Below are 20,921 nucleotides of genomic sequence, written 5' to 3'. Positions count from 1 at the left end.
GCTTGGGGTTTTTTGTTGTTTTTGTGGGGTTTTCTTTGGTTTTTTGTTTGGTTGGTTTTTTGGCTTTTACTTGGTTGGTTTGGGTTTTTTTGGTGTTGGGTTTTTAAATTTTGTTTTGATTTTGGTTTTTTTGTATATTTGGGGTTTTTTTTGAATGAAAACGGATGGAATCTGAATTTCTGGAGCTGTGAGGGTGGGAAACCAATGGATATTTTTGATATTTTGATATTTTGTGTTCCAGGCCTTCTCCAGCCTTGCTGAAGCTGCCTATGAAGCCGCAGATGTGGCTGATGATCAGGAAGAACCAGCAACTTACTGCTTATCCTCCTCCTTTGAGCTGATAGTGCAGAAACTGCTGGAGACTGCAGACAGGTAAAACAACCTCTCCAAAAAGCTTTTTTTCATTTATTTCCCACTCCATGCTCTCGGGCTCTTCTTGGCAGCTGAGATCTGGTGTTGGATTAAAACATGGCTTTATTGGGTGCTAAAAAAAAAAAACCCAGAGGAATAGAAGATGCAAATCCCAGGAAAACAGCTCTTCCCACTGAATAATTTCTCATCATTTTGTCCATATCTGGTTTTAGGAAGTCGAGGACTGTCCCTTTCCCATTTCCCTTCAAATTTCTCCCATTTCCCCTCACGTCTCCCCCATTTTCCCTCAAATCTCCAAGTTTAACTCACACTTTTAAGACTCTGCCCTTTTTGTGCAGCCACAAAACTCAGCCCCGTTGGCTGCAGGCCCCCTGAATAATCAGAAATTGCAGCAGGATGTAATCAGGGATCCCTGTTTGTTCCTTTCCTGGTTGTTTTTGTGTGAGTTCCATCCCTTCCATCAGCTCCAGGTGCTCCCAGAAGAGCCAGGGACCAACTTGATCTCCCATTCCCATCCCAACTGAAACAGAAAATAGATTTGGCAAAATATTTTACTCTCAAATGCAGGAAAAAAGGGCTAAAACTCAAATTTTATGGTGGTTTGAAGGTCACATAAATCTGATAGCTCCAAGTTCAATCCCTGGATCAGCTCCATGGACTGATGGAGCTTATTTTGCTGCTGATTTTCTGTAAAAACCTTGTCCCAGTTCAAAATTTAAACTCTTTCCCTGTCTTCATTTACATCCAGCCAGGAGTGGAGTGTCTGGCTCAAGGCCCTGGAGCCCATCAATCTTCTCAGGTGCCTTAATTCCAAATTTCACACCCTCAGGAGTGTCTGGGGCGGGGCTCTGAAGTGCTGACACCAACTCTGAGGCTCCTTCTCTCCCACTCCTTGTTGTGAGACCTACTGAAAATCATTTTTAAAACTGAAAATCATTAGAAAGAAATGTGCCAGAAGCGGCTTCACAAATTCCCTTTATTTCAAGGCTTTTCAAGTGGCTCCTGCTTGTCACAGCACTCAAATGGAGCTGTTGCTGGTTTACTAAAATTAAAAAAAAAAAAAAAAATCTGTTTCCACACACTTGGAGCTGCAAATCTTCCTCCTTCTGTTGCAGACCTGATGGACACCAGAATAACTTGAGGAGTTCTGCCTATGAATCCCTGATGGAAATAGTGAAAAACAGTGCCAAGGACTGTTATCCTGCTGTCCAAAAAACCACCCTGGTCATCATGGAGAGGCTCCAGCAAGTGCTGCAGATGGAGGTGGGTAAATCCTGATTTAAAATTGTGGCTGCTCTGTCCCTGGGAGTGTCCAAATCCAGGCATGGTGGGAGGTGTCCCTGCCCGTTTGGGATTTAAGGTCCCAAACCACTCAGGGATTCTATATTCAGCTCCTTCACAGCCCCTCCGCTCTGAAATCTGAAAAGAACAAATATTTAAAGTACAACCTGGCTCTCCCTGGAGCTGCCAGGATCCCAGGCAGCCTCTTCACACGTGGGATTTTGTTCTTGTTTCAGTCTCACATCCAGAGCACCTCTGACAGAATCCAGTTCAACGACCTCCAGTCCCTTCTCTGTGCTACTCTCCAGGTAAATTCCTCTCTCCTGGGTTTGCTGTGGGAATAAAGTGATTTTTGAGGTGTTTCTGTGCCCCTGGAGCTCCAACCCCAGCTCTTGGTGCTGAGAATTGAATGAAAAAAGTGGATTTTGGGTCCCAGCTGACACGTGGGAGGTGATGCAAGGTTCAGAAGTCTCGAAGTTGTGCTCTAGTGACAAAATTCAGGGCAATATGACTCAAAGAATGCTGCTGGGGATTTTATAAAAGATTGTCTGTGCTGTCAGATTGGTTCTTGGGTTGGCTACAGCCTCAACAATCTCACAGACAACAAAAAAAAATAAATTCCCTCAAGGCTTTGATTTCTTCATCTGCCTCTCATGCTTGGTGCTCCTGATCCAAATGGCAGCAATTAAAATGTTCGGAGTGTCCTCAGAATTCCCAATTAAACATCTGCTAATGAGCAGGAGCCACCAGTGCGGTGCTTACTGCTGCAAACACCACTCAGAAAATGGTTTTTTCCCCAAAAAATCAGCTCAGAGCAACCCAGGTGGTCTCCAGGTTGATTTGAGAAGTCCTTAATTTCATCCTCAAAAGCTTTGTGGTTGTTTTCACTCTCCAACTTTAGGGTAATTTTTGAAAATAATGGGAAGTGGGAATAATCTGTCCTTAGAAAGAGTTTTAATGGGGAATTTTCACCCTGGAATCTCACAGGATGGGCACTGCCTGGGGAGTGTAATCTAGGTGGAAATAAGATGCTGACTTTAATTTCTAAATGTGTTTTTTTACTATCCCAGAAACTGAACCTGAATTTTTTACCCAGTTGCAGCAAATACTTAAAAACCACTGAGTAAAACTCAGCAGAGGGGCTTTTTTCAGTATTAAAAAAATTAAATCTATGGTTTTTTTCCCCAATTTTTTTTTTGTTGTTTTGCTGGAAATGCAATTATGAACATCCAACAGAAAAAAAAAAAAAAAAACCAAACATTTGTTAATATTGGAAATTAAGTGAGAAAATCTCATCCCTGGAAGGAACAACTTGGTTTAGTGGAATGTGTTCCTGTCCATGGAATTTGGGGGGTTTTAAGCTCTCTTCCCACCCAAACCATCCTGTAATTCCATAAATCAAATCTTAATTATATAAACAGCCAAAGTCCATCTTTGTGGAGTGAAAAATTAAACTTTAAATAATTATTTTCTTCTGGAAATTAAGGAATTTTTTTTCTTTTCCTGGGAACTGTTGTATTTTAACCACTTGAAGCATTTCTAAACTTTAATTTGGAAGCCAAACTCGGGTTCAACCCCTACAAGTTCACTGCGACAGGAAAAAAAAAAAGGATTTCATTATTATGTTTTTTTTAATAGGCTAGATTTGGGCTGGTCACATTTAATTCCAGCTTACAAATGGCAAAGCTTTGAGAACAGCCCATGCAGCAGGAAAGGGAAATTCAGCTGGAAAATCTGAATGCAGCCAAATGAACGGGACTTTGCAGCCACAAAAGCAGATTTTTTTGGCTGCAAAAGGGTTCAAACAGCAGCACTTTCATCCTTATCAAAGCTCCCAGGGCTGTGGGAATGCTTTATCTGTAGGATGAGCAGTGATTTTTGCCCATTTTCCGTGATTTTTCCCTCAGAACATGCTGCAGAAGGTGCAGCACCCAGGGCAATGGGAATGCTGGGGTGAGCAGTGAATTTTCCCCCATTTTCCATGATTTTTCCCTCAGAAGGAGCAGACCCAGGGCTGTGGGAATGCTTTACCTGTAGGATGAGCAGTGATTTTTGCCCATTTTCCATGATTTTTCCCTCAGAATTTCCTGTGGAAGGTGCAGCACACAGGGCTGTGGGAATGCTGGGATGAGCAGTGAATTTTCCCCATTTTCCATGATTTTTCCCACAGAAGGAGCAGACCCGGGGCTGTGGGAATGCCTTATCTGTGGGATGAGTGATTTTTGCCTGTTTTCCATGATTTTTCCCTCAGAATTTGCTGCGGAAGGTGCAGCACCCATTGGGGTGGGAATGCTGGGATGAGAAGTGAATTTTCCCTATTTCCCATGATTTTTCCCTCAGAAGGAGCAGACCCAGGGCTGTGGGAATGCTTTACCTGTAGAATGAATGATGGTTTTTGCCCATTTTCCATGATTTTTCCCTCAGAACATGCTGCAGAGATGGTGCATGCAGCACCCGGGGCTCTGGGAATGCTTTACCTTTAGGATGAGTGGTGGGTTTTGCCCATTTTCCATGTTTTTTCCCTCAGAAGGAGCAGACCCAGGGCTGTGGGAATGCTTTACCTGTAGGATGAGCAGTGATTTTTGCCCATTTTCCATGATTTTTCCCTCAGAATTTCCTGTGGAAGGTGCAGCACACAGGGCTGTGGGAATGCTGGGATGAGCAGTGAATTTTCCCCATTTTCCATGATTTTTCCCACAGAAGGAGCAGACCCGGGGCTGTGGGAATGCCTTATCTGTGGGATGAGTGATTTTTGCCTGTTTTCCATGATTTTTCCCTCAGAATTTGCTGCGGAAGGTGCAGCACCCATTGGGGTGGGAATGCTGGGATGAGAAGTGAATTTTCCCTATTTCCCATGATTTTTCCCTCAGAAGGAGCAGACCCAGGGCTGTGGGAATGCTTTACCTGTAGAATGAGTGATGGTTTTTGCCCATTTTCCATGATTTTTCCCTCAGAACATGCTGCAGGGATGGTGCATGCAGCACCCGGGGCTCTGGGAATGCTTTACCTTTAGGATGAGTGGTGGGTTTTGCCCATTTTCCATGTTTTTTTCCCTCAGAAGGAGCAGACCCAGGGCTGTGGGAATGCTTTATCTGTAGGATGAGCAGTGATTTTTGCCCATTTTCCATGATTTTTCCCTCAGAATTTCCTGTGGAAGGTGCAGCACACAGGGCTGTGGGAATGCTGGGATGAGCAGTGAATTTTCCCCATTTTCCATGATTTTTCCTCAGAAGGAGCAGACCTGGGGCTGTGGGAATGCCTTATCTGTGGGATGAGTGATTTTTGCCTGTTTTCCATGATTTTTCCCTCAGAATTTGCTGCGGAAGGTGCAGCACCCATTGGGGTGGGAATGCTGGGATGAGAAGTGAATTTTCCCTATTTCCCATGATTTTTCCCTCAGAAGGAGCAGACCCAGGGCTGTGGGAATGCTTTACCTGTAGAATGAATGATGGTTTTTGCCCATTTTCCATGATTTTTTCCCTCAGAACATGCTGCAGAGATGGTGCATGCAGCACCCGGGGCTGTGGGAATGCTTTACCTTTAGGATGAGTGGTGGGTTTTGCCCATTTTCCATGATTTTTCCCTCAGAAGGTGCAGCACCCAGGGCTATGGGAATGCTGGGGTGAGCAGTGAATTTTCCCCATTTCCCATGATTTTTCCTCAGAAGGAGCAGACCTGGGGCTGTGGGAATGCTTTACCTGTAGGATGAGCAGTGATTTTTGCCCATTTTCCATGATTTTTCCCTCAGAACGTGCTGCAGATGGTGCAGCACCCAGGGCTGGGGGAATGCTTTACCTGTAGAATAAGTGATGGTTTTTCCCCATTTCCCATGATTTTTCCCTCAGAAGGAGCAGACCCAGGGCAGTGGGAATGCTTTACCTGTAGGATGAGCAGTGATTTTTGCCCATTTTCTGTGATTTTTCCCTCAGAACGTGCTGCGGAAGGTGCAGCACCAGGACGCGCTGCAGATCTCGGACGTGGTGATGGCGTCGCTGCTCAGAATGTTCCAGAGCACGGCCGGCTCCGGGGGGGTGCAGGAGGACGCCCTGATGGCCGTCAGCACCCTGGTGGAAGGTCAGGGATGGGGCTGGATCCGGGAATTTTGGGCAAAGTGGTGAAAAATGTAATTTGTGGTGCAGGGATGGTGGGGGTGCTCCAGCCATGGAAGTGACCGAGGCCGGAGCAACCTGGGATAGTGGAAGGTGTCACTTTAAGGTCTCCTTCAACCCAAGAAATGCTGGAATTCTGAAATCCAAACCACCTTAGAGCATGGAAATTTTGGCTTCTTGTATTTTCTTATTATTTCCAAGGAAAAATGTGGATAAGGCAGTAAAGGAGAGCTGGGGGTGTTCCCATGCCTGAAGTGTCCACGGCCAGCTTGGACAGGGCTTGGAGCAACTTTGGCTAGTGGAAGGTGTCACTTTAAGGTCCCTTTTATCCCAAAAAACCCTGGGATTCTAAAATTGAAACCACCTTGGAGCATGGAATTGTGGTCTGGTGTATTTTCTTATTACTTCCAACAAGAATTTGGGAATTTGTCCAGTCCTGGAGGACCTGGATAGTTTCACTGTTCTCAGTTGTCGAGTGGAGAGTTGGTTTTCACTGGGTTTGGGTGGAATTTGAGGGATATCTGATTTGTTGTTTATGGCAAATGCCACAAATCGGGATTTTCCTTCTCACTGGAATGTTTTTCCTGCACAGTCCTGGGTGGAGAATTCCTGAAGTACATGGATGCCTTCAAACCTTTCCTTGGGATTGGGCTGAAAAACTACGCTGAGTACCAGGTGTGGATCTGATTTCTCCCTTTTTCCAGGGAAATTGGGATTGCCCCATCCCTGGAATTTTCCAGGGCCAGGCTGGATGAGTTTTGGGATAGTGAAAGGTGTCCCTGCCCACCCAGTGGGGTGACTTCCAACCCAAACAATCCCAGGATTCTCAAATCCAAACCACCTTGGAGCATGGAATTTTGATTTCTTATGTTTTCTTAGTTACTTCCAAGGAAAAGTGTGGATAAGGCAGCAAATTCCCCTTGGAATGTCAAATCCTGGTGTTCTCCAGGGGGATTTGGAGGGGGATTTTCCAGCCCAAATCCTGTCTGGGATTTTGCCCTGGAATATCAAATCCTGGTGGCCTCCATGGGGTGAAACTGTGGAATTTGGAGGTGTTTTTTCCCAAATCCTGGCTGGAACTTCCCCTTGTAAACTGGAATTTGGATATGTTTTTCCAGCCCAAATCCTAGCTGGGATTTCCCCTTGTAACATCAATCCTGATGGCCTCCATGGGAATTTTGGAGTAGTTTTTCCAGCCCAAATCCTGGCTGGGGTTTCCCCTTTGCAACTGGAATTTAGGGATGTTTTTCCAACCCGAATCCCTGCCACTCCTGGATGTGCTGCCCTCGTGCCTCACCTCCGTGCTGTCAACCAGCTCATTATTCCCAGGATTTAATCACCCTCCCATCCCTCTGGAGCGCCGGGACGACCCCAAATCCCAGGGGGACAACCCCAAATCCCCGGGATCGATCCCAAATCCCAGAGCTGATCCCTGCTCCGTTGCAGGTCTGCCTGTCAGCGGTGGGGCTGGTGGGGGACCTGTGCCGAGCCCTGCAGTCCAACATCCTCCCCTTCTGCGACGAGGTGATGCAGCTGCTCCTGGAGAACCTGGGGGTGAGTGGGAGATTCCCGAGTAACAGTTGGATGCTCACTCTTCCCAGGGGAGTGGGAGGTGGGAGAAGCCTGGGAAAAGTGGGAGGAATTCGCTGGGAATGTCTCGTGTTTGGCGATGCCGCGCGGTTTGAACGGCGGCCAGGAGGTGCTGGGGGCAAGGGGTTTGGGTTCTGGGGGAATGTCTCGGTTATCAACTTGCTGAATTCCTAAATAAATTCCTTCCTGAATTCCTCCTAAATTCCCTCCTCTCTCCCACTCTCTCTCCCTGAATTCCTTCCTGAATTCCTTTCTGCATTCCTGAATTCCTTCCGCATTCCTCCCTCCCTCCCTCCCTCTTGACTTCCTTCCAAATTCTGGATTCCCTTCTTCCTCCCCCCCCTTTTCCCCCCCTTTTCCCCCCCTTTTCCCCCCCTTTTCCTCCCCTTTTTCCTCCCCTTTTCCTCCCCTTTTCCTCCCCTTTTCCCCCACATTCCTGGGACATTTCCAGGCATTTTCCAACCCCTGGCTGTACTTGCTCCAACATTTTACAACCCTTCCACTGGAGAAACATTCCGAAACACCCCACACAAACCCTCTGGTGCAGCTTGAGGCCATTCCCTCTTTTCCTTTCCCCCTTCTCACACTGATGCAGGACCTTTTTGGGATTTTTTTTCTTTTTTCCCAGAACGAGAACGTGCACAGGTCGGTGAAGCCGCAGATCCTCTCGGTGTTCGGGGACATCGCCCTGGCCATCGGGGGCGAGTTCAAGAAGTACCTGGACGTGGTGCTCAACACCCTCCAGCAGGCATCCCAGGCCCAGGTGGACAAGGTGAGCTGTCCCCAGTCCCTGGGGACATTCCTGGGCTCTCACCTTGATGCCTAAAGAGCCTGCACAGAGTTCAAGGAATAAAGTAGGGATTTATTAAAAAGCCCTTCAAGGATACACCTTGGGCAGTACAAGAGCCTGGCCATGGCTACACCCAAGATGGACTCAGAGTCAGGAGTTTTCACACTTTTATAAGTTTTGGTCCATTTCCATTCTGGGGTTAACTGTCCAATTGGAGCTCCAGGTAATGCAGTCCCATCCTCCCAGATTGCTCCCCTCAATTCGCTGCTGTTGGCACTTTTTGGGCCTTTTTGTTGTTTACACTTTTCGGGGCTGAAGCTGCAACAGTGTCCCGGTCCTGGGGCTGGAAAAGGATTGTTCTGTGTGACTGAACTGTGAGGAGAACTTGCTGACACTTCATATGAAGTTCAGAGTCACACCCTAAGGCAGCTCAGGACGTGGAAAATACGAGAGGTAAAACTGAAAGCGTCGCTCTGTCCGTGTGTCTGTCCGCAGTCCGACTATGACATGGTGGATTACCTGAACGAGCTGCGGGAGGGCTGCCTGGAGGCCTACACTGGCATCATCCAGGGCCTCAAGGGAGACCAGGAGAACGTGCACCGTGAGTGGCTTCCTTGTGGGATCCACCCTGGGAACCATCCTGAGCACCAGTCCCCAGGTGGAACCCTGGATATCCCCAAATATCCCGTACAAACCTCGCTCGGCCTCCTTTTGGGGTTGTCACATCCCTGCTCCTTCCTTTAATATCATCCAGTGTCACCTCCAAGCCACATTCCCCAGTGGCATATCCACCTGGTTTTGGGCATTTATAACCCTTCAAGTGGAAAAATATTCCCAAATATCCCATACAAACCTCCCTCGGCCTCCTTTTGGGGTTGTCACATCCTTGTCACATCCCTGCTCCTTCCTTTAAAATCATCCAGTGTCACCTCCAAGCCACATTCCCCAGTGGCATATCCACCTGGTTTTGGGCATTTATATCCTTCAAGTGGAGAAATATTCCCAAATATCCCATACAAACCTCCCTCGGCCTCCTTTTGGGGTTGTCACATCCTTGTCACATCCCTGCTCCTTCCCTTCCTTTAATATCATCCAGTGTCACCTCCAAGCCACGGCCCCCAGTGTCACATCCACACATTTCTAGGGCATTTCCAGGCATGGGGACTGCTCTGGGAAGTTGTTCCAATGTTTTGTAACCCTTTCTGTGGAGAAATATTCCCAAATATCCAATGTAAATCTTCCTAAGCCTCCTTTTGGAGTTGTCACATCCTTGGCACATCCCTGCTCCCTCCCTTCCTTTAAAATCATCCAGTGTCACTCCAAACCACATCTCCTTTTTCCCCCTTATTCCTCTGAATCCCTTTCCCCCCATGAATTCCCTTTTTTACCCCTTAATTCCCTGAATTCCCTTTTCTCCTGTTAATTCCCTCAATTCCTTTTTTTCTCCTTAATCCTTTTTTTCCCCTTAATCCCTTGAATCCCCTTTCCCCCCCCTTAATTCCCAGTACCACATCCCCACATTCCAGGGACATTTCCAGGGATCCAGGAGCTCCCCCTGAGCCTCCTCCTGGGGTTGTCCCATCCCTGCCCCATCCCTCCCCTGCAACAACAAACCCTCAGAGCAGGAAACACCAAAAAACCCCCAACAATCCGGGGGTCATTTCCCCTTCCCTGCCAGAGGGAGGATCCAGGTTTTTTTTTGGGAGCATCCCAAACCTTCCCAAAGTTCTGACCAAGCCTTTCCCCTGCAGCTGACGTGATGCTGGTGCAGCCCAGGGTGGAATTTATCCTGTCCTACATCGACCACATCGCGGGGGGACGAGGATCACACGGACGGGGTGGTGGCGTGCGCCGCCGGACTCATAGGGTGAGGCCTCCCCATCCCATTTCTCCCAGGAAAAATCCTGGAATCTGCCCTTTTTTCCTGCCTGCCTCGGGTTTTTAGGGTCAGTTTTGGGGTTGGAGTTTGGGGTTTGGCTCCCAAGTATGAAGGGATTTCACAGGTGAGAGAATCATGACCAAAATCCCGGATTTAGGATTTTTCCAGGAGTTTAGGAACAAAAAAACCCTCATCCTTAGGGAACAGAGGGAGTCAGGTTGAAATCCTGGAATCTGCCTCTTTTTCCTGCCTATTTGAGGTTTTTAGGGGTCAGTTTTGGGGTTGGAGTTTGGGGTTTGGCTCCAAGTATGAAGGGATTTCACAGGTCATGACCAAAAAATCCCAGAATCATGACCAAAATCCCAGAGTTAGGATTTTTCCAGGAGTTTAGGACCAAAAAAACCCTCATCCTTAGGAACAGAGGGAGCCAGGTTCAAATCCGGGAATCTGCCCTTTTTTCCTGTCTCTTTGAGGTTTTAGGGTCAGTTTTGGGGTTGGAGTTTGGTGTTCTGCTCAAGGTGTGAAGCGATTCCACAGGAAAGGGACTAGGTGAGAAAGTCATCATAAAAATCCCAGATTTAGGATTTTTTCCAGGAGTTTAGGACCAAAAAAACCCTCATCCTTAGGGAACAGAGGGAGTCAGGTTGAAATCCTGGAATCTGCCTCTTTTTCCTGCCTATTTGAGGTTTTTAGGGTCAGTTTTGGGGTTGGAGTTTGGTGTCCTGCTCAAGGTGTGAAGCGATTCCACAGGTGAGAAAACCATCCCAGATTTAGGATTTTTCCAGGAGTTTAGGATCAAAAACCCCTCATCCTTAGGGAACAGAGAAAGCCAAGTTGAGGTGTTTTCATTTCTCCTGCTGAATTTAAGGAGAATTATCAAGAAACCAACCTTGGAAGAAGAACATGAGCATTTTTTAATCCAAATTCTCCCAAAATCTGCACCCCTGATCAGCATTTTCTGCCACTCACATTTTTTTCCTTGCTTTTCCTCTGCTTCCAGGGATTTGTGTACAGCTTTTGGGAAGGATGTCCTGAAATTAGTAGAAGCCAGACCCATGATCCACGAACTGCTAACGGAAGGGAGGAGATCCAAGACGAACAAAACGAAAACCCTCGCGACCTGGGCCACGAAAGAGCTGAGGAAACTCAAGAACCAAGCTTGGTGAGGGGCTCATCCCGATTTTTTTTCCCACCTAAAAAATCATGGAATTGGCCCAGCTTAGCCTGGGAAGAGTCACAGTCCCAAAGTTCTGTTTTCCACGGGGCTGTTGTCCTGTTTTTTTGGTGGGAAAAAAGCCCCATTTGGGGGTTTTTAGTTCTCTTTCCATCCAAAAAAGTCGATTTTTCTCAATTTTTTTTTCTTCTGGGATTTGGGGTGTTGAGTGAGTTGGTTTGTTTTGGGGTTTTTGTTTGTTTGTTTGTTTTGTTTATTTGTTGTTGTTTTTGTTTGTTTGTGGTTTTTTGGTGGGTTTTTTTTGTGTGTGTTTGTTTTATTGTTGTTGGTTTTTTGGTGTTTTTTTGTTTGTTTGTTTTTTTCAGGGTTTTTTTTGTGCAATTCTGGAATTGTTAAAGTTGAAAATATCTCCTCCAAGATTGAATCCAACCCAGTTTTTTCCCCTACTTTTTTTTTTTTTTTTTTCTCCTGATTTGATGTGTTTAGGTTTGGGGTTTTTTTGGTTTTAATCCTGGAATTGTAAAATCTAGAAAAATCTCCAAAATGGAGCCCAGCCCAAGAGCCACATCCCCACACTTTTAAACACTTCCACAGCTTTTAATTCCCTAAATTCCCTTTTCTCCCCATTTCCCCCCCGAATTCCCTTTTTTCATCTTGATTATCTGAATTCCCCTTTTCCCCTTGAATCCCTGAATTCCCTTTAATGCCCTTTTTCCCCTTTAATCTTCTCTCTCCCCCTGAATTCCCTTTTCCCCCTTAATTCCTTGAATCCCCCTTTTTCCTCTTAATTCCCTTTTCCCCCAAAATTCCATTTTTTTCCTGAATTCCTTTTTCCACTTAATTCCCTGAATCCCCTTTTTATCCCTGAATCCCCTTTTTATCCCTGAATTCCCTTTTTATCCCTGAATTCCCTTTTTTCCCCTGAACCCCCTTTTTATCCCAGAATTCCCTTTTTTCCCCTGAATTCCCTTTTTTCCCCTGAATTCCCTTTTTATTCCTGAATCCTCTTTTTATCCCTGAATTCCCTTTTTATCCCTGAATTCTTTTTTTATCCCTGAATCCCTTTTTTCCCCTGAATTCCCTTCTTATCCCTGAATTCCCTTTTTATCCATTAATCCCCTTTTTTCCCCTGAATTCCCTTTTTATCCCTGAATTCCCTTTTTTCCCCTGAATCCCCTTTTTATCCCTGAATTCCTTTTTTTCCTGTTACTTCCCTTAACTCCCATTTTTCTGCTCGATTCCCTGAATTTCCCTTTTTTCTCTGAATTCCCTTTCTCCCCCTTTCTCCCCTGAATTATTTTCCCCCCTTTTTTACCCCAATTCCCCAAAATCCCTTCCCCCCCCCCACCCCCAAATCCCATTTTCCCCCCTAAATCCTTTTTTTTTTTTTTCCCTTTTCCAGATCTATTACCATTGGGACGACACCTGAGGATAAAAAACCAACAACAACACCAAGAAAAAAAAGGAAAAATCTCCAATCTCCTACAAAACCCCCCAAAACCCCCCGGGAGTGAGGACGTGTGCGGAGTGTTTGGGAATGAGAGGATGCTGAGGATGAGTGAGTGAGGCTCGGAACAAAAATCCCAAGGTTTGGTGACCCCCGGCATCCAGGAGAGGGAATTCTGTGCCCCAAAAAATTCCAAAACCAAAATTATTAAAAAGAAAAAAAAAAAAAAGCAAAAATTCCCACCAGCCCAAGAACGGCTGAGCTCGGAGGAGAAAATGAGGGAAAAACGGGGGAAATTGGGATTAAAGTGGTGCTCTGTGAGGTTTTGGCTGCTGGAGAGAGAGAGAGAGAGGAAAAAAAAGGTGGAAAGTTGGGATTTCCCAGGGATTTGGGATTTCCCAGGGATTTGGGATTTCCCAGGGATTTGGGAATCTCCGGGATGAGGCAAATCCCAAAAGGAGAGAGAAGGAATTTCAAGAGGAGTGAGTGTGTGTGAGTGAGGTCATATCCACATTCTCAACTTCCCAAAAAAAAAACAAAAAAAAAAAAACAAAAAAAAAAAATTTCATTGCAGTTTCTCTCTTTTTTTTCCCCAAAAACCACCAAAAAAAAAATTCCAAAAATTCCGGATTTAAAAAAAAAAAAAAAAAAAAGACAAAAAAAAAAAATCTAAAATATACAAAATTTAAGGGTTCAGTTGTTGCATTTCATAACTGAGGTTCAGGCAGTGAGAGATGGGGAAAAAAAAGTAGAAAAGAGGGAAAAAAAAAAGACAAAAAAAAAAAAAAGAAATTTAAGGAAAGTCGCTTTTTTTAGGGATTTTATTTTTAGGGAATGCTGAATGTTTGGAGCTCTTGGCTTGTCCTGCTCAGCAACAAAAGCGCCTTTCCTTCCTTAAATATTCAACTGTGAATGTAGAAATGGGGGAAAAAACACAATTCTTGGGTTGCAGGGAATAGAAAAATCCATTTGTCCAGCGAGTTTCAGGCTTCAAAAAAAAAAAAAAAAAATCAAAAATGTCAGGACAAAAAAAAACCTAAAAATCAGATTTTTTTTTTAAAAAAAAAAAGTGCTGCAAATTGGGAAAAAAGAGATCTCCTGACTCGGACTGTAGCAGAATCAAAATTGTGCCAAAGAGTTCAAAAAGAGGTGGAAAAAAAAAAAAGAAAAATATGCACAAAAAGAAGGAAAAATTTTAAAAATTCAGGTGATGTTTGGGAGAGGAAATTGGATGTGAAGAAAAACACGAACCAATGGGATTAAAAGCTGTTTATTTGGAATTATTTGGGATTTTTTTTTTTTTTTTTTTTTTTTGCTTTTTCGGGGCTCGATTCGGATCAGGCTCGATGTGGTTTTTTTGGTCTCTTGCTGCACTTGGAAAAACACAAGGAAAAAATAAAAAACAGGAAAAAAAAAAAAAAAAGGAGAAAAAAAAAAAAGAAATTTCTATGAAATATATAAATATATAACTTGAGTTGAGCTGACAACGCCGGCGCTTGTAAAAGGTTTCTATTTTTCCACTGCAGTTGAAGATGAATAAAATGGTGTCAAACATTCCCCAATATTTTCCTTTTTTTTTTTTTTTTTTTTTTTTTTTTTGGGATACTCTTGGCTCTTTTCCAGAGGGAACCCCAGGAAAAAAAAAAATTGGGATTTTTTAATGAATTTGGGGTTGTTTTTTTTTTTTTTCCCCAATAACCCACAAGGAAATTTTTCTTTGCCGCTTCCCGAATTTCTCGCGGAATTTTTTTTCCCTCTGGAAAAAGGAAAAAAAAAGGGGGGAAAATCAAACAAAAAAAAAAAAATTTAAAAAAAGCTTTTTTTGTTTTGTTTTCTGAGGAGGTTCAGGGTTTGGAGATTTGGAATTTTCACTTTGGCCACAGCTCCGTGGAGGTGTCGGGAAAGCTCCCGGGAGGGGGAGCAGGAAAATGGGCAGGATTTGCTCCTCACGTCCTGCAAGTTTTAATTTGCATTTTCTTTTCTTTTTTTAATCCATTTTTGCCTTTTTTCTTTAATTTTTCTCCGTTTTTCTTTCATTTTTCCATTTTTTCCCCTTCATTTTTATCCTTTATTTTCTCCATTTTTCTCTTATTTTCTCCATTTTTCTCTTATTTTTCCTTTTTCTTTTAATTTTTTTTCTTATTTTTTTTATCTAAATTTCATCTGTTTTTCTCTTTATTCTTTTTTTTTCCTTGATTTTTTTTTTCTCAGAATTTTTCCATTTAATTTTTCTTGTTTTTTTTTTTCCCTGTTCCTATTTTTCTGTTTTCCTTTATTTTTCTTTTTTTGACTTTCCTTTCCTTTTTTCTTTATTTTTCTTTTCCTATCCATTTTTATTTTCCTTTTTGCTTTATTTTTTCCACTTTTCTTCATTTTGCTTCCATTTCTTTTAATTTTTTAAAATATTATTTATTTTAATCTTTCCCATTTTTCATTTTATCCCCATTTTTTCTTCATTTTTTCCATTTTTCTTTCTCTTTTTTCTCCATTTTTCTTTTTTTCCATTTTTCTTTTCCTCCCTGTTTTTCTTCTTTCTTTTTCTCCATTTCTTGTATTTTTTCCCTTTTTTTAATTTATTTCAATTTTTCTTCATTTTCTTCCTTTTTTCCTTTTTTTCATTTTTTCAATTTTTCTTCATTTTTTTCCTTTTATTCATTTATTTCAATTTTTTTTCATTTTTTCTTCATTTTTTCCTTTTTTCATTTATTTCATTTGTTTTCCATTTTTCTTCATTTGTTCCCATTCATTTTTCCATTTTCTTTGTTTTTCCCATTTTTCTTTGGTTTTTTTCCATTTTTCCTCATTTTTTCCATTTTTCTTCATTTTTTCCCCATTTCTCTTCATTTTCCCCTTTTCCATTTTATCAATTTTTCTTCATTTTCCCCATTTTTCTTCCTTTATTCCCATTTCATTTTTTCCCATTTTTCTTCATTTTTTTTCCATTTTTCTTCATTTTTTCCCCATTTTTCTTCATTTTTTCACCACTTTTCTTCTCTCTTTTTTTTTCCATTTTTCTTCGTTTTCCCCCCATTTTTCTTCATTTTTCCCATTTTTCTTATCTTTTTTCCATTTTTCTTCATTTTTTCCCCATTTTTCTTCATTTTTTCACCACTTTTCTTCTCTCTTGTTTTTTTCCATTTTTCTTCATTTTCCCCCCATTTTTCTTCATTTTTCCCATTTTTCTTCTTTTTTTCCCCATTTTTCTTCATTTTCCCCCATTTTTCTTCCTTTTTTCCCCCATTTCATTTTTTCCCATTTTTCTTCATTTTTTTTTCCATTTTTCTTCTCTTTTTCCCATTTTTCTTCATTTTTTTTTCCATTTTTCTTCATTTTCCCATTTTTCTTCTTCTCTTTTTCCCCATTTCTCTTCATTCCCCCTTTCCCCTTCCACACTTTCCCATTTCCCCCAACCCTTCCACCTCCTTTTTTTTTTTCCCCACCAATTTCTTCATTTCCCCGTGCTTTTTTTTTTGCTTTTCCCCCATTTTTCCTCCTCCCCTTCCCTCTGAGTCCCTTTTCGCTCCTGCCGGCGCTGCCCAGCTCCTACAGGGTATCATGAATGTGCCTTCAGCGCTCTGCCCGACGCGCAGAACCGACAAAAACCACCCAAAACTCCCCAAAAAAAATCCCAAATCCGAGGGAAAACCCGGCCGGGCTCCCCCTCCCAGCGATGCCTTTTTGCTTTTCCCTCGGCCCGGGGGCGGCGCTTTTCAGAGGTGGAACCAAATGAGAGAAAAATTCAACAAAAAAAAATTGAAAAAAACAGTTAAAAAATGGAATAAAAACAAAAAAAAACACAAAAAAAAAAAAAAAAAAAGCCGTTCCCGGGCGGGAGGAGCCGGGGCCCGCTCCCGCCTGAGGCAGCGCAGAATAAACACTGAGAGTAGTGCAAAAAAAAAACGGCTCCGGACTCTTTTTTGGGGATTTTTAGGGGGGTTTTGAGGACTTTTTTAGGGGTTTTTTACGGCTTTTTTGGGGGGTGGGGTTTGGCTTTTTGAAGGGTATTTTAGGGGCTTTTTAGGGCCATTTTTTGGGGTTTTTTTTGAGGGTTTTGGGGGGTTTTGAGGACTTTTTTGCGGGTTTTTATGGCTTTTTTGGGGGGTGGGGTTTGGCTTTTTGAAGGGTATTTTAGGGGCTTTTTAGGGCCATTTTTGGGGGGTTTTTTTGAGGGTTTTGGGGGGTTTTGAGGACTTTTTTGGGGTTTTTTATGGCTGTTTTTGGGGGGTTTGAGGGCTTTTTTGGGGGTGGGGTTTGGCTTTTTGAAGGGTATTTTAGGGGCTTTTTAGGGCCATTTTTTGGGGTTTTTTTGAGGGTTTTGGGGGGGTTTGAGGGCTTTTTTGGGCGGTTTTGGGGGAGTTTTTTTTGTCCTTTGGGAGGGTTTTTAGGGCCCTTTTTGGGGGCCTTTTTGGGGGGTTTTGAGGGCTTTTTTGGGTGTTTTGGGGTTTTTTTTTTGCCTTTTGGGAGAGTTTTTTAGGGGCCTTTTTGGGATGTTTTGAGGACTTTTTTTTTGTTTTTTATTGCTGTTTTTGGGGGGTTTGAGGGCTTTTTTGGGGGGTGGGGTTTGGCTTTTTGAAGGGTATTTTAGGGGCTTTTTAGGGCCATTTTTGGGGGTTTTTTTTTTAAGGGTTTGGGGGCTTTTTTGGGTGGTTTTGGGGTTTTTTTTTGCCTTTTGGAAGAGTTTTAGGGCCCTTTTTGGGGCCCTTTTTGGGGAGTTTTGAGGGCTTTTTTGGGTGTTTTGGGTTTTTTTTTTTCCTTTTGGAAGAGTTTTTTATGGCCTTTTTGGGGAGTTTGGGGGTTTTGAGGGGTTTTTTGGTGTTTTGGGGGTTTTTTTGCCTTATGGGAGAGTTTTTTAGGGCCCTTTTTGGGGGGGTTTGAGGGCTTTTCTTTGTTTTTTATTGCTGTTTTTGGGGGGGTTGAGGGCTTTTTTTGGGGGGGGATTTGGCTTTTTGAAGGGTATTTTAGGGGCTTTTTAGGGCCATTTTTTGGGGTTTTTTTTGGGGGGTTGTGGGCTTTTTGGGGGGTTTTGAGGGCTTTTTTGGGTGTTTTTGGGGTTTTTTTTGCCTTTTGGAAGGATTTTTTAGGGCCTTTTTGGGGGGTTTGGGGCCTTTTTGGGCGGTTTTTGAGGGCTTTTTCTTTAGTTCTTTTGGGGTTTTTTTTGGCTTCTTGAAGGGTATTTTGGGGCCTTTATGGGGGACTTTTTTGGGGCTTTTGGGGGCTTTTTCTTTGGTTTTTTCTTTTGGGTTTTGTTCACCTCCTAAGGGGCTTTTTTGGTTATTGGGAACATTTTTTGGGTGGTTTTTTTTTTTTTGCTTTCCTGGGGTTTTTTTTGGCGGGTTTTCTTGGGCCTTTTTGGAGGTTTTGGGGATTATTTTGGTTGGCGGTGGGGTTTTTGGAAGGGTTTTTTGGGACCTTTTTGAGGTTGGGCTGGGGGCTTTTTGCTTTTTTTGGAGCCTTTCCTGGGGGCTTTTTTGGGGCCTGTTTTGGGGTTTTTTTGGGGGTGGTTTTGGGCTGTATCTCAAGGAATTTCTTCCTCAAATCCGCCTCTCCCCGATCCCATCGCTGCCTGGGCATGGATCAAACTCTTCCAGCATCTTTTGGGATTTTTGGGGGGCTCTTTTGGGCTGCATCACGAGGAATTTGGTGCTGCTGGACATCCCCAGGTTCCTGGGGGATCCCACATTCCCGGAGATCCCAAACTCTTGGAGATTTCGGGATCCCCCATTGGAGATTCCCAAATTCCTGAGAATTTGGCCCCGTTCGGTGCCGTCAGCAGCGCGAGGCCCCCAGTCCCACCCCGACCCCTTTCCCTCGGGATGAATCCCCCACAACCCCAAAACTGCAGCTCCACCTTCATTAATTAACCCATCAATCAACTCTTATCAATTAATCAGCAAAGAAACCACCCCAGGGCGCTCCTCCAGCTCCACAAAAACCCTGGGAAAACCCCGGGGCAGGATCCATTTGTTCACCTCCCAAATCAGACATTAAAAACCCACTTTTATTTTGATTTTTCCCCTCATTTTTTAATTTTTTTTTTGGTTTTTTTTAATTTATTTTTTTCCTGCTGCTTCATTTCCCGGGAGCCTCTGCCAGGCTCCTGCCCCCGCTCGGAGACGCCGTGGGAGGGGAGTGCCGAGCTCGCGTTTCCTCTCCGGGGGAGCCGGAGGTGACAGCGCTGTGTCACCAGTGCCATCTGTGCCACCACCCCGGCCCGGGGACACGCCGTTATTCCCGGGATTATTCCCGGGATTTATCCAGGAGCGGCCTGATGGTCTCTACCCTCTAAAAGAGGAGGAAACGCTGATTTTCTTCGGAAAAAGTGGGGAACAGAATCCACGAGTGGATTGTGGAGCCTTGGAGGTGACAGCGCTGTGTCACCAGTGCCATCTGTGCCACCACCCCGGCCCGGGGACACGCCGTTGTTCCTGGGATTATTCCCGGGATCAGCAGCTCCAGGCGTGGCCTGATGATCCCAGATACCCCCTAAAAGAGGAGGAAAAGCTGATTTTCTTTGGAAAAGGTGGCAAAAATGAGCCACGAGTGGATTGTGGAGCCTTGGAGGTGACAGCGCTGTGTCACCAGTGCCATCTGTGCCACCACCCTGGCCCGGGGACACGCTGTTATTCCCAGGATTATTCCCGGGATTATTCCTGGAATCTGCATTTCCCGACGCTGATGTGCTGAGCTCCCACCTAAAAGAGGAGGAAAAGCTGCTTTTCCTTGGAAAAGGTGGCAAAAGTGAGCCACGAGTGGATTGTGGAGCCTCGGAGGTGACATCAGCCATCCGTGCCACCACCCGGCCCGGGGACGCCGCGATTATTCCCAGGATCAGCAGCTCCTGCCGTGGATTTATCCAGGAGTTTTTTCTGAGCATTTCCCATCTGGAGGGAACAGGACGGCCCGGAGCCGGTGCCACCCTCTGGAATGTGATTTTCCAGCCGAGGGAGTCCCGGGTTTGCTGTTTTTCTCTTGGTGGCCGAGGTGGTTTTGATCCTTGTGCCGGGCCCTGGGAAGTGATGTCCTCATTCCTGTCCTCATCCCTGTCCTAATCCCTGATCCCATCCCTGTTTTCATCCCTGTCCTTGTCCCTGTCCCCATCCCTGTCCTAATCCCTGTCCCCATCCCTGTCCCCATCCCTGATCCCATCCCTGATCCCATTCCTGATCCCATCCCTGTTCTCATCCCTGTCCCCATCCCTGTCCCCATCCTTGTCCTAATCCCTGATCCCTTCCTTGATCCCATCTCTGTCCTAATCCCAGTCCTTGTCCCTGTCCCCATCCCTGATCCCATCCCTGTTCTCATCCCAGTCCTTGTCCCTGTCCTTGTCCCTGTCCTAATCCCTGTTCCCATCCCTGTCCCCATCCTTGTCCTAATCCCTGTCCCCATCCCTGTCCCCATCCTTGTCCTAATCCCTGTCCCCATCCCTGTCCCCATCCTTGTCCTAATCCCTGATCCCATCCCTGATCCCATCCCTGTCCCCATCCTTGTCCTAATCCCTGATCCCATCCCTGATCCCATCCCTGTCCCCATCCCAGTCCTTGTCCCTGTCCCAGTCCCTCTGCTCTGGGAAGGGAGGATTTTCCCGTTTTCCCGACGTTTCCATGGAATCCGCCTGCAGAGGCAGCTCCGGAGCCGTTCCCGTCCCTTCAGCCCCTGCACCCCAAATGCCCGGGGGTGCTGCAATCCCCCCTTGGCCCCGGGGGGATCCCCTTTGCTGATCCCAAACATTCCAGAGGGTGTCCAAGGGGTCCCCACCCACCAGGGGGAACTTCCCTGAGGCTGCCCTTGCCTTCAAACTTCCCAGAAAATGTTGGGAAGAGGGAAAAAAGGACACGGGGGACAGAGGGGGGTTCCCGGTGCTCCCCTTTTCCCCCCGATGGGGCTCCATGGAAAACCCAGCCTTGGGAAGAGCAGGGAATCCCATGGGGTGCCCAGGTTGGGTCCAGCGCTGTCCACAGAGGCTCTGGGAACCCCAAATCCCCCAAATCCCAGGGAATGGCTCAGGTGAGACAATTCCAGCAGCTTGGATCTGTCCTGCCTCCCTCTGCTCCTCCTCTCCGAGCCTGTCACAGCTCCCGGGGTGGCTCCAAGCTTTGTCCCCAGCGCCCAGGGACCTCCTGTGCCCCTCGAGGCAGAGGGGGGGGTCCCTGCATCCATCAGGACACTGCGGGGTGTTTTCGCTTCCAAATTAACTTGGGAGCTGACGGAAATCCTTCATTTGCACTTCAAAGCGCCTCGCAGCGAATCCTCGGCAGGAGCCGGGAGCGGCCGCTCGGGAT

General features: G+C 45.2%; 1 protein-coding gene across 1 annotated transcript in view; it reads left to right on the top strand.

The window, feature by feature from the left end:
* KPNB1 (karyopherin subunit beta 1) overlaps positions 1 to 14,199 on the top strand; it is a 39,869-nt gene extending 25,670 nt beyond the window's left edge. The window contains 12 exon segments of the mRNA XM_053999975.1: positions 242 to 372; positions 1,488 to 1,635; positions 1,890 to 1,961; positions 5,583 to 5,727; positions 6,355 to 6,437; positions 7,209 to 7,316; positions 7,981 to 8,124; positions 8,638 to 8,743; positions 9,894 to 9,955; positions 9,957 to 10,009; positions 11,022 to 11,183; positions 12,598 to 14,199. Coding sequence (XP_053855950.1) covers positions 242 to 372; positions 1,488 to 1,635; positions 1,890 to 1,961; positions 5,583 to 5,727; positions 6,355 to 6,437; positions 7,209 to 7,316; positions 7,981 to 8,124; positions 8,638 to 8,743; positions 9,894 to 9,955; positions 9,957 to 10,009; positions 11,022 to 11,183; position 12,598 — 1,215 coding nt within the window. The 3' untranslated portion in view covers positions 12,599 to 14,199.
* The last annotated feature ends 6,722 nt before the right edge of the window (positions 14,200 to 20,921 follow it).

This window comes from Vidua macroura, chromosome 27 (assembly GCF_024509145.1).
Source record: "Vidua macroura isolate BioBank_ID:100142 chromosome 27, ASM2450914v1, whole genome shotgun sequence".
Classification (NCBI taxonomy): Eukaryota; Metazoa; Chordata; class Aves; order Passeriformes; family Viduidae; genus Vidua; species Vidua macroura.
Note: the sequence above shows the minus strand (reverse complement) of the source record. Positions and strands in the feature narration are given on the sequence as shown.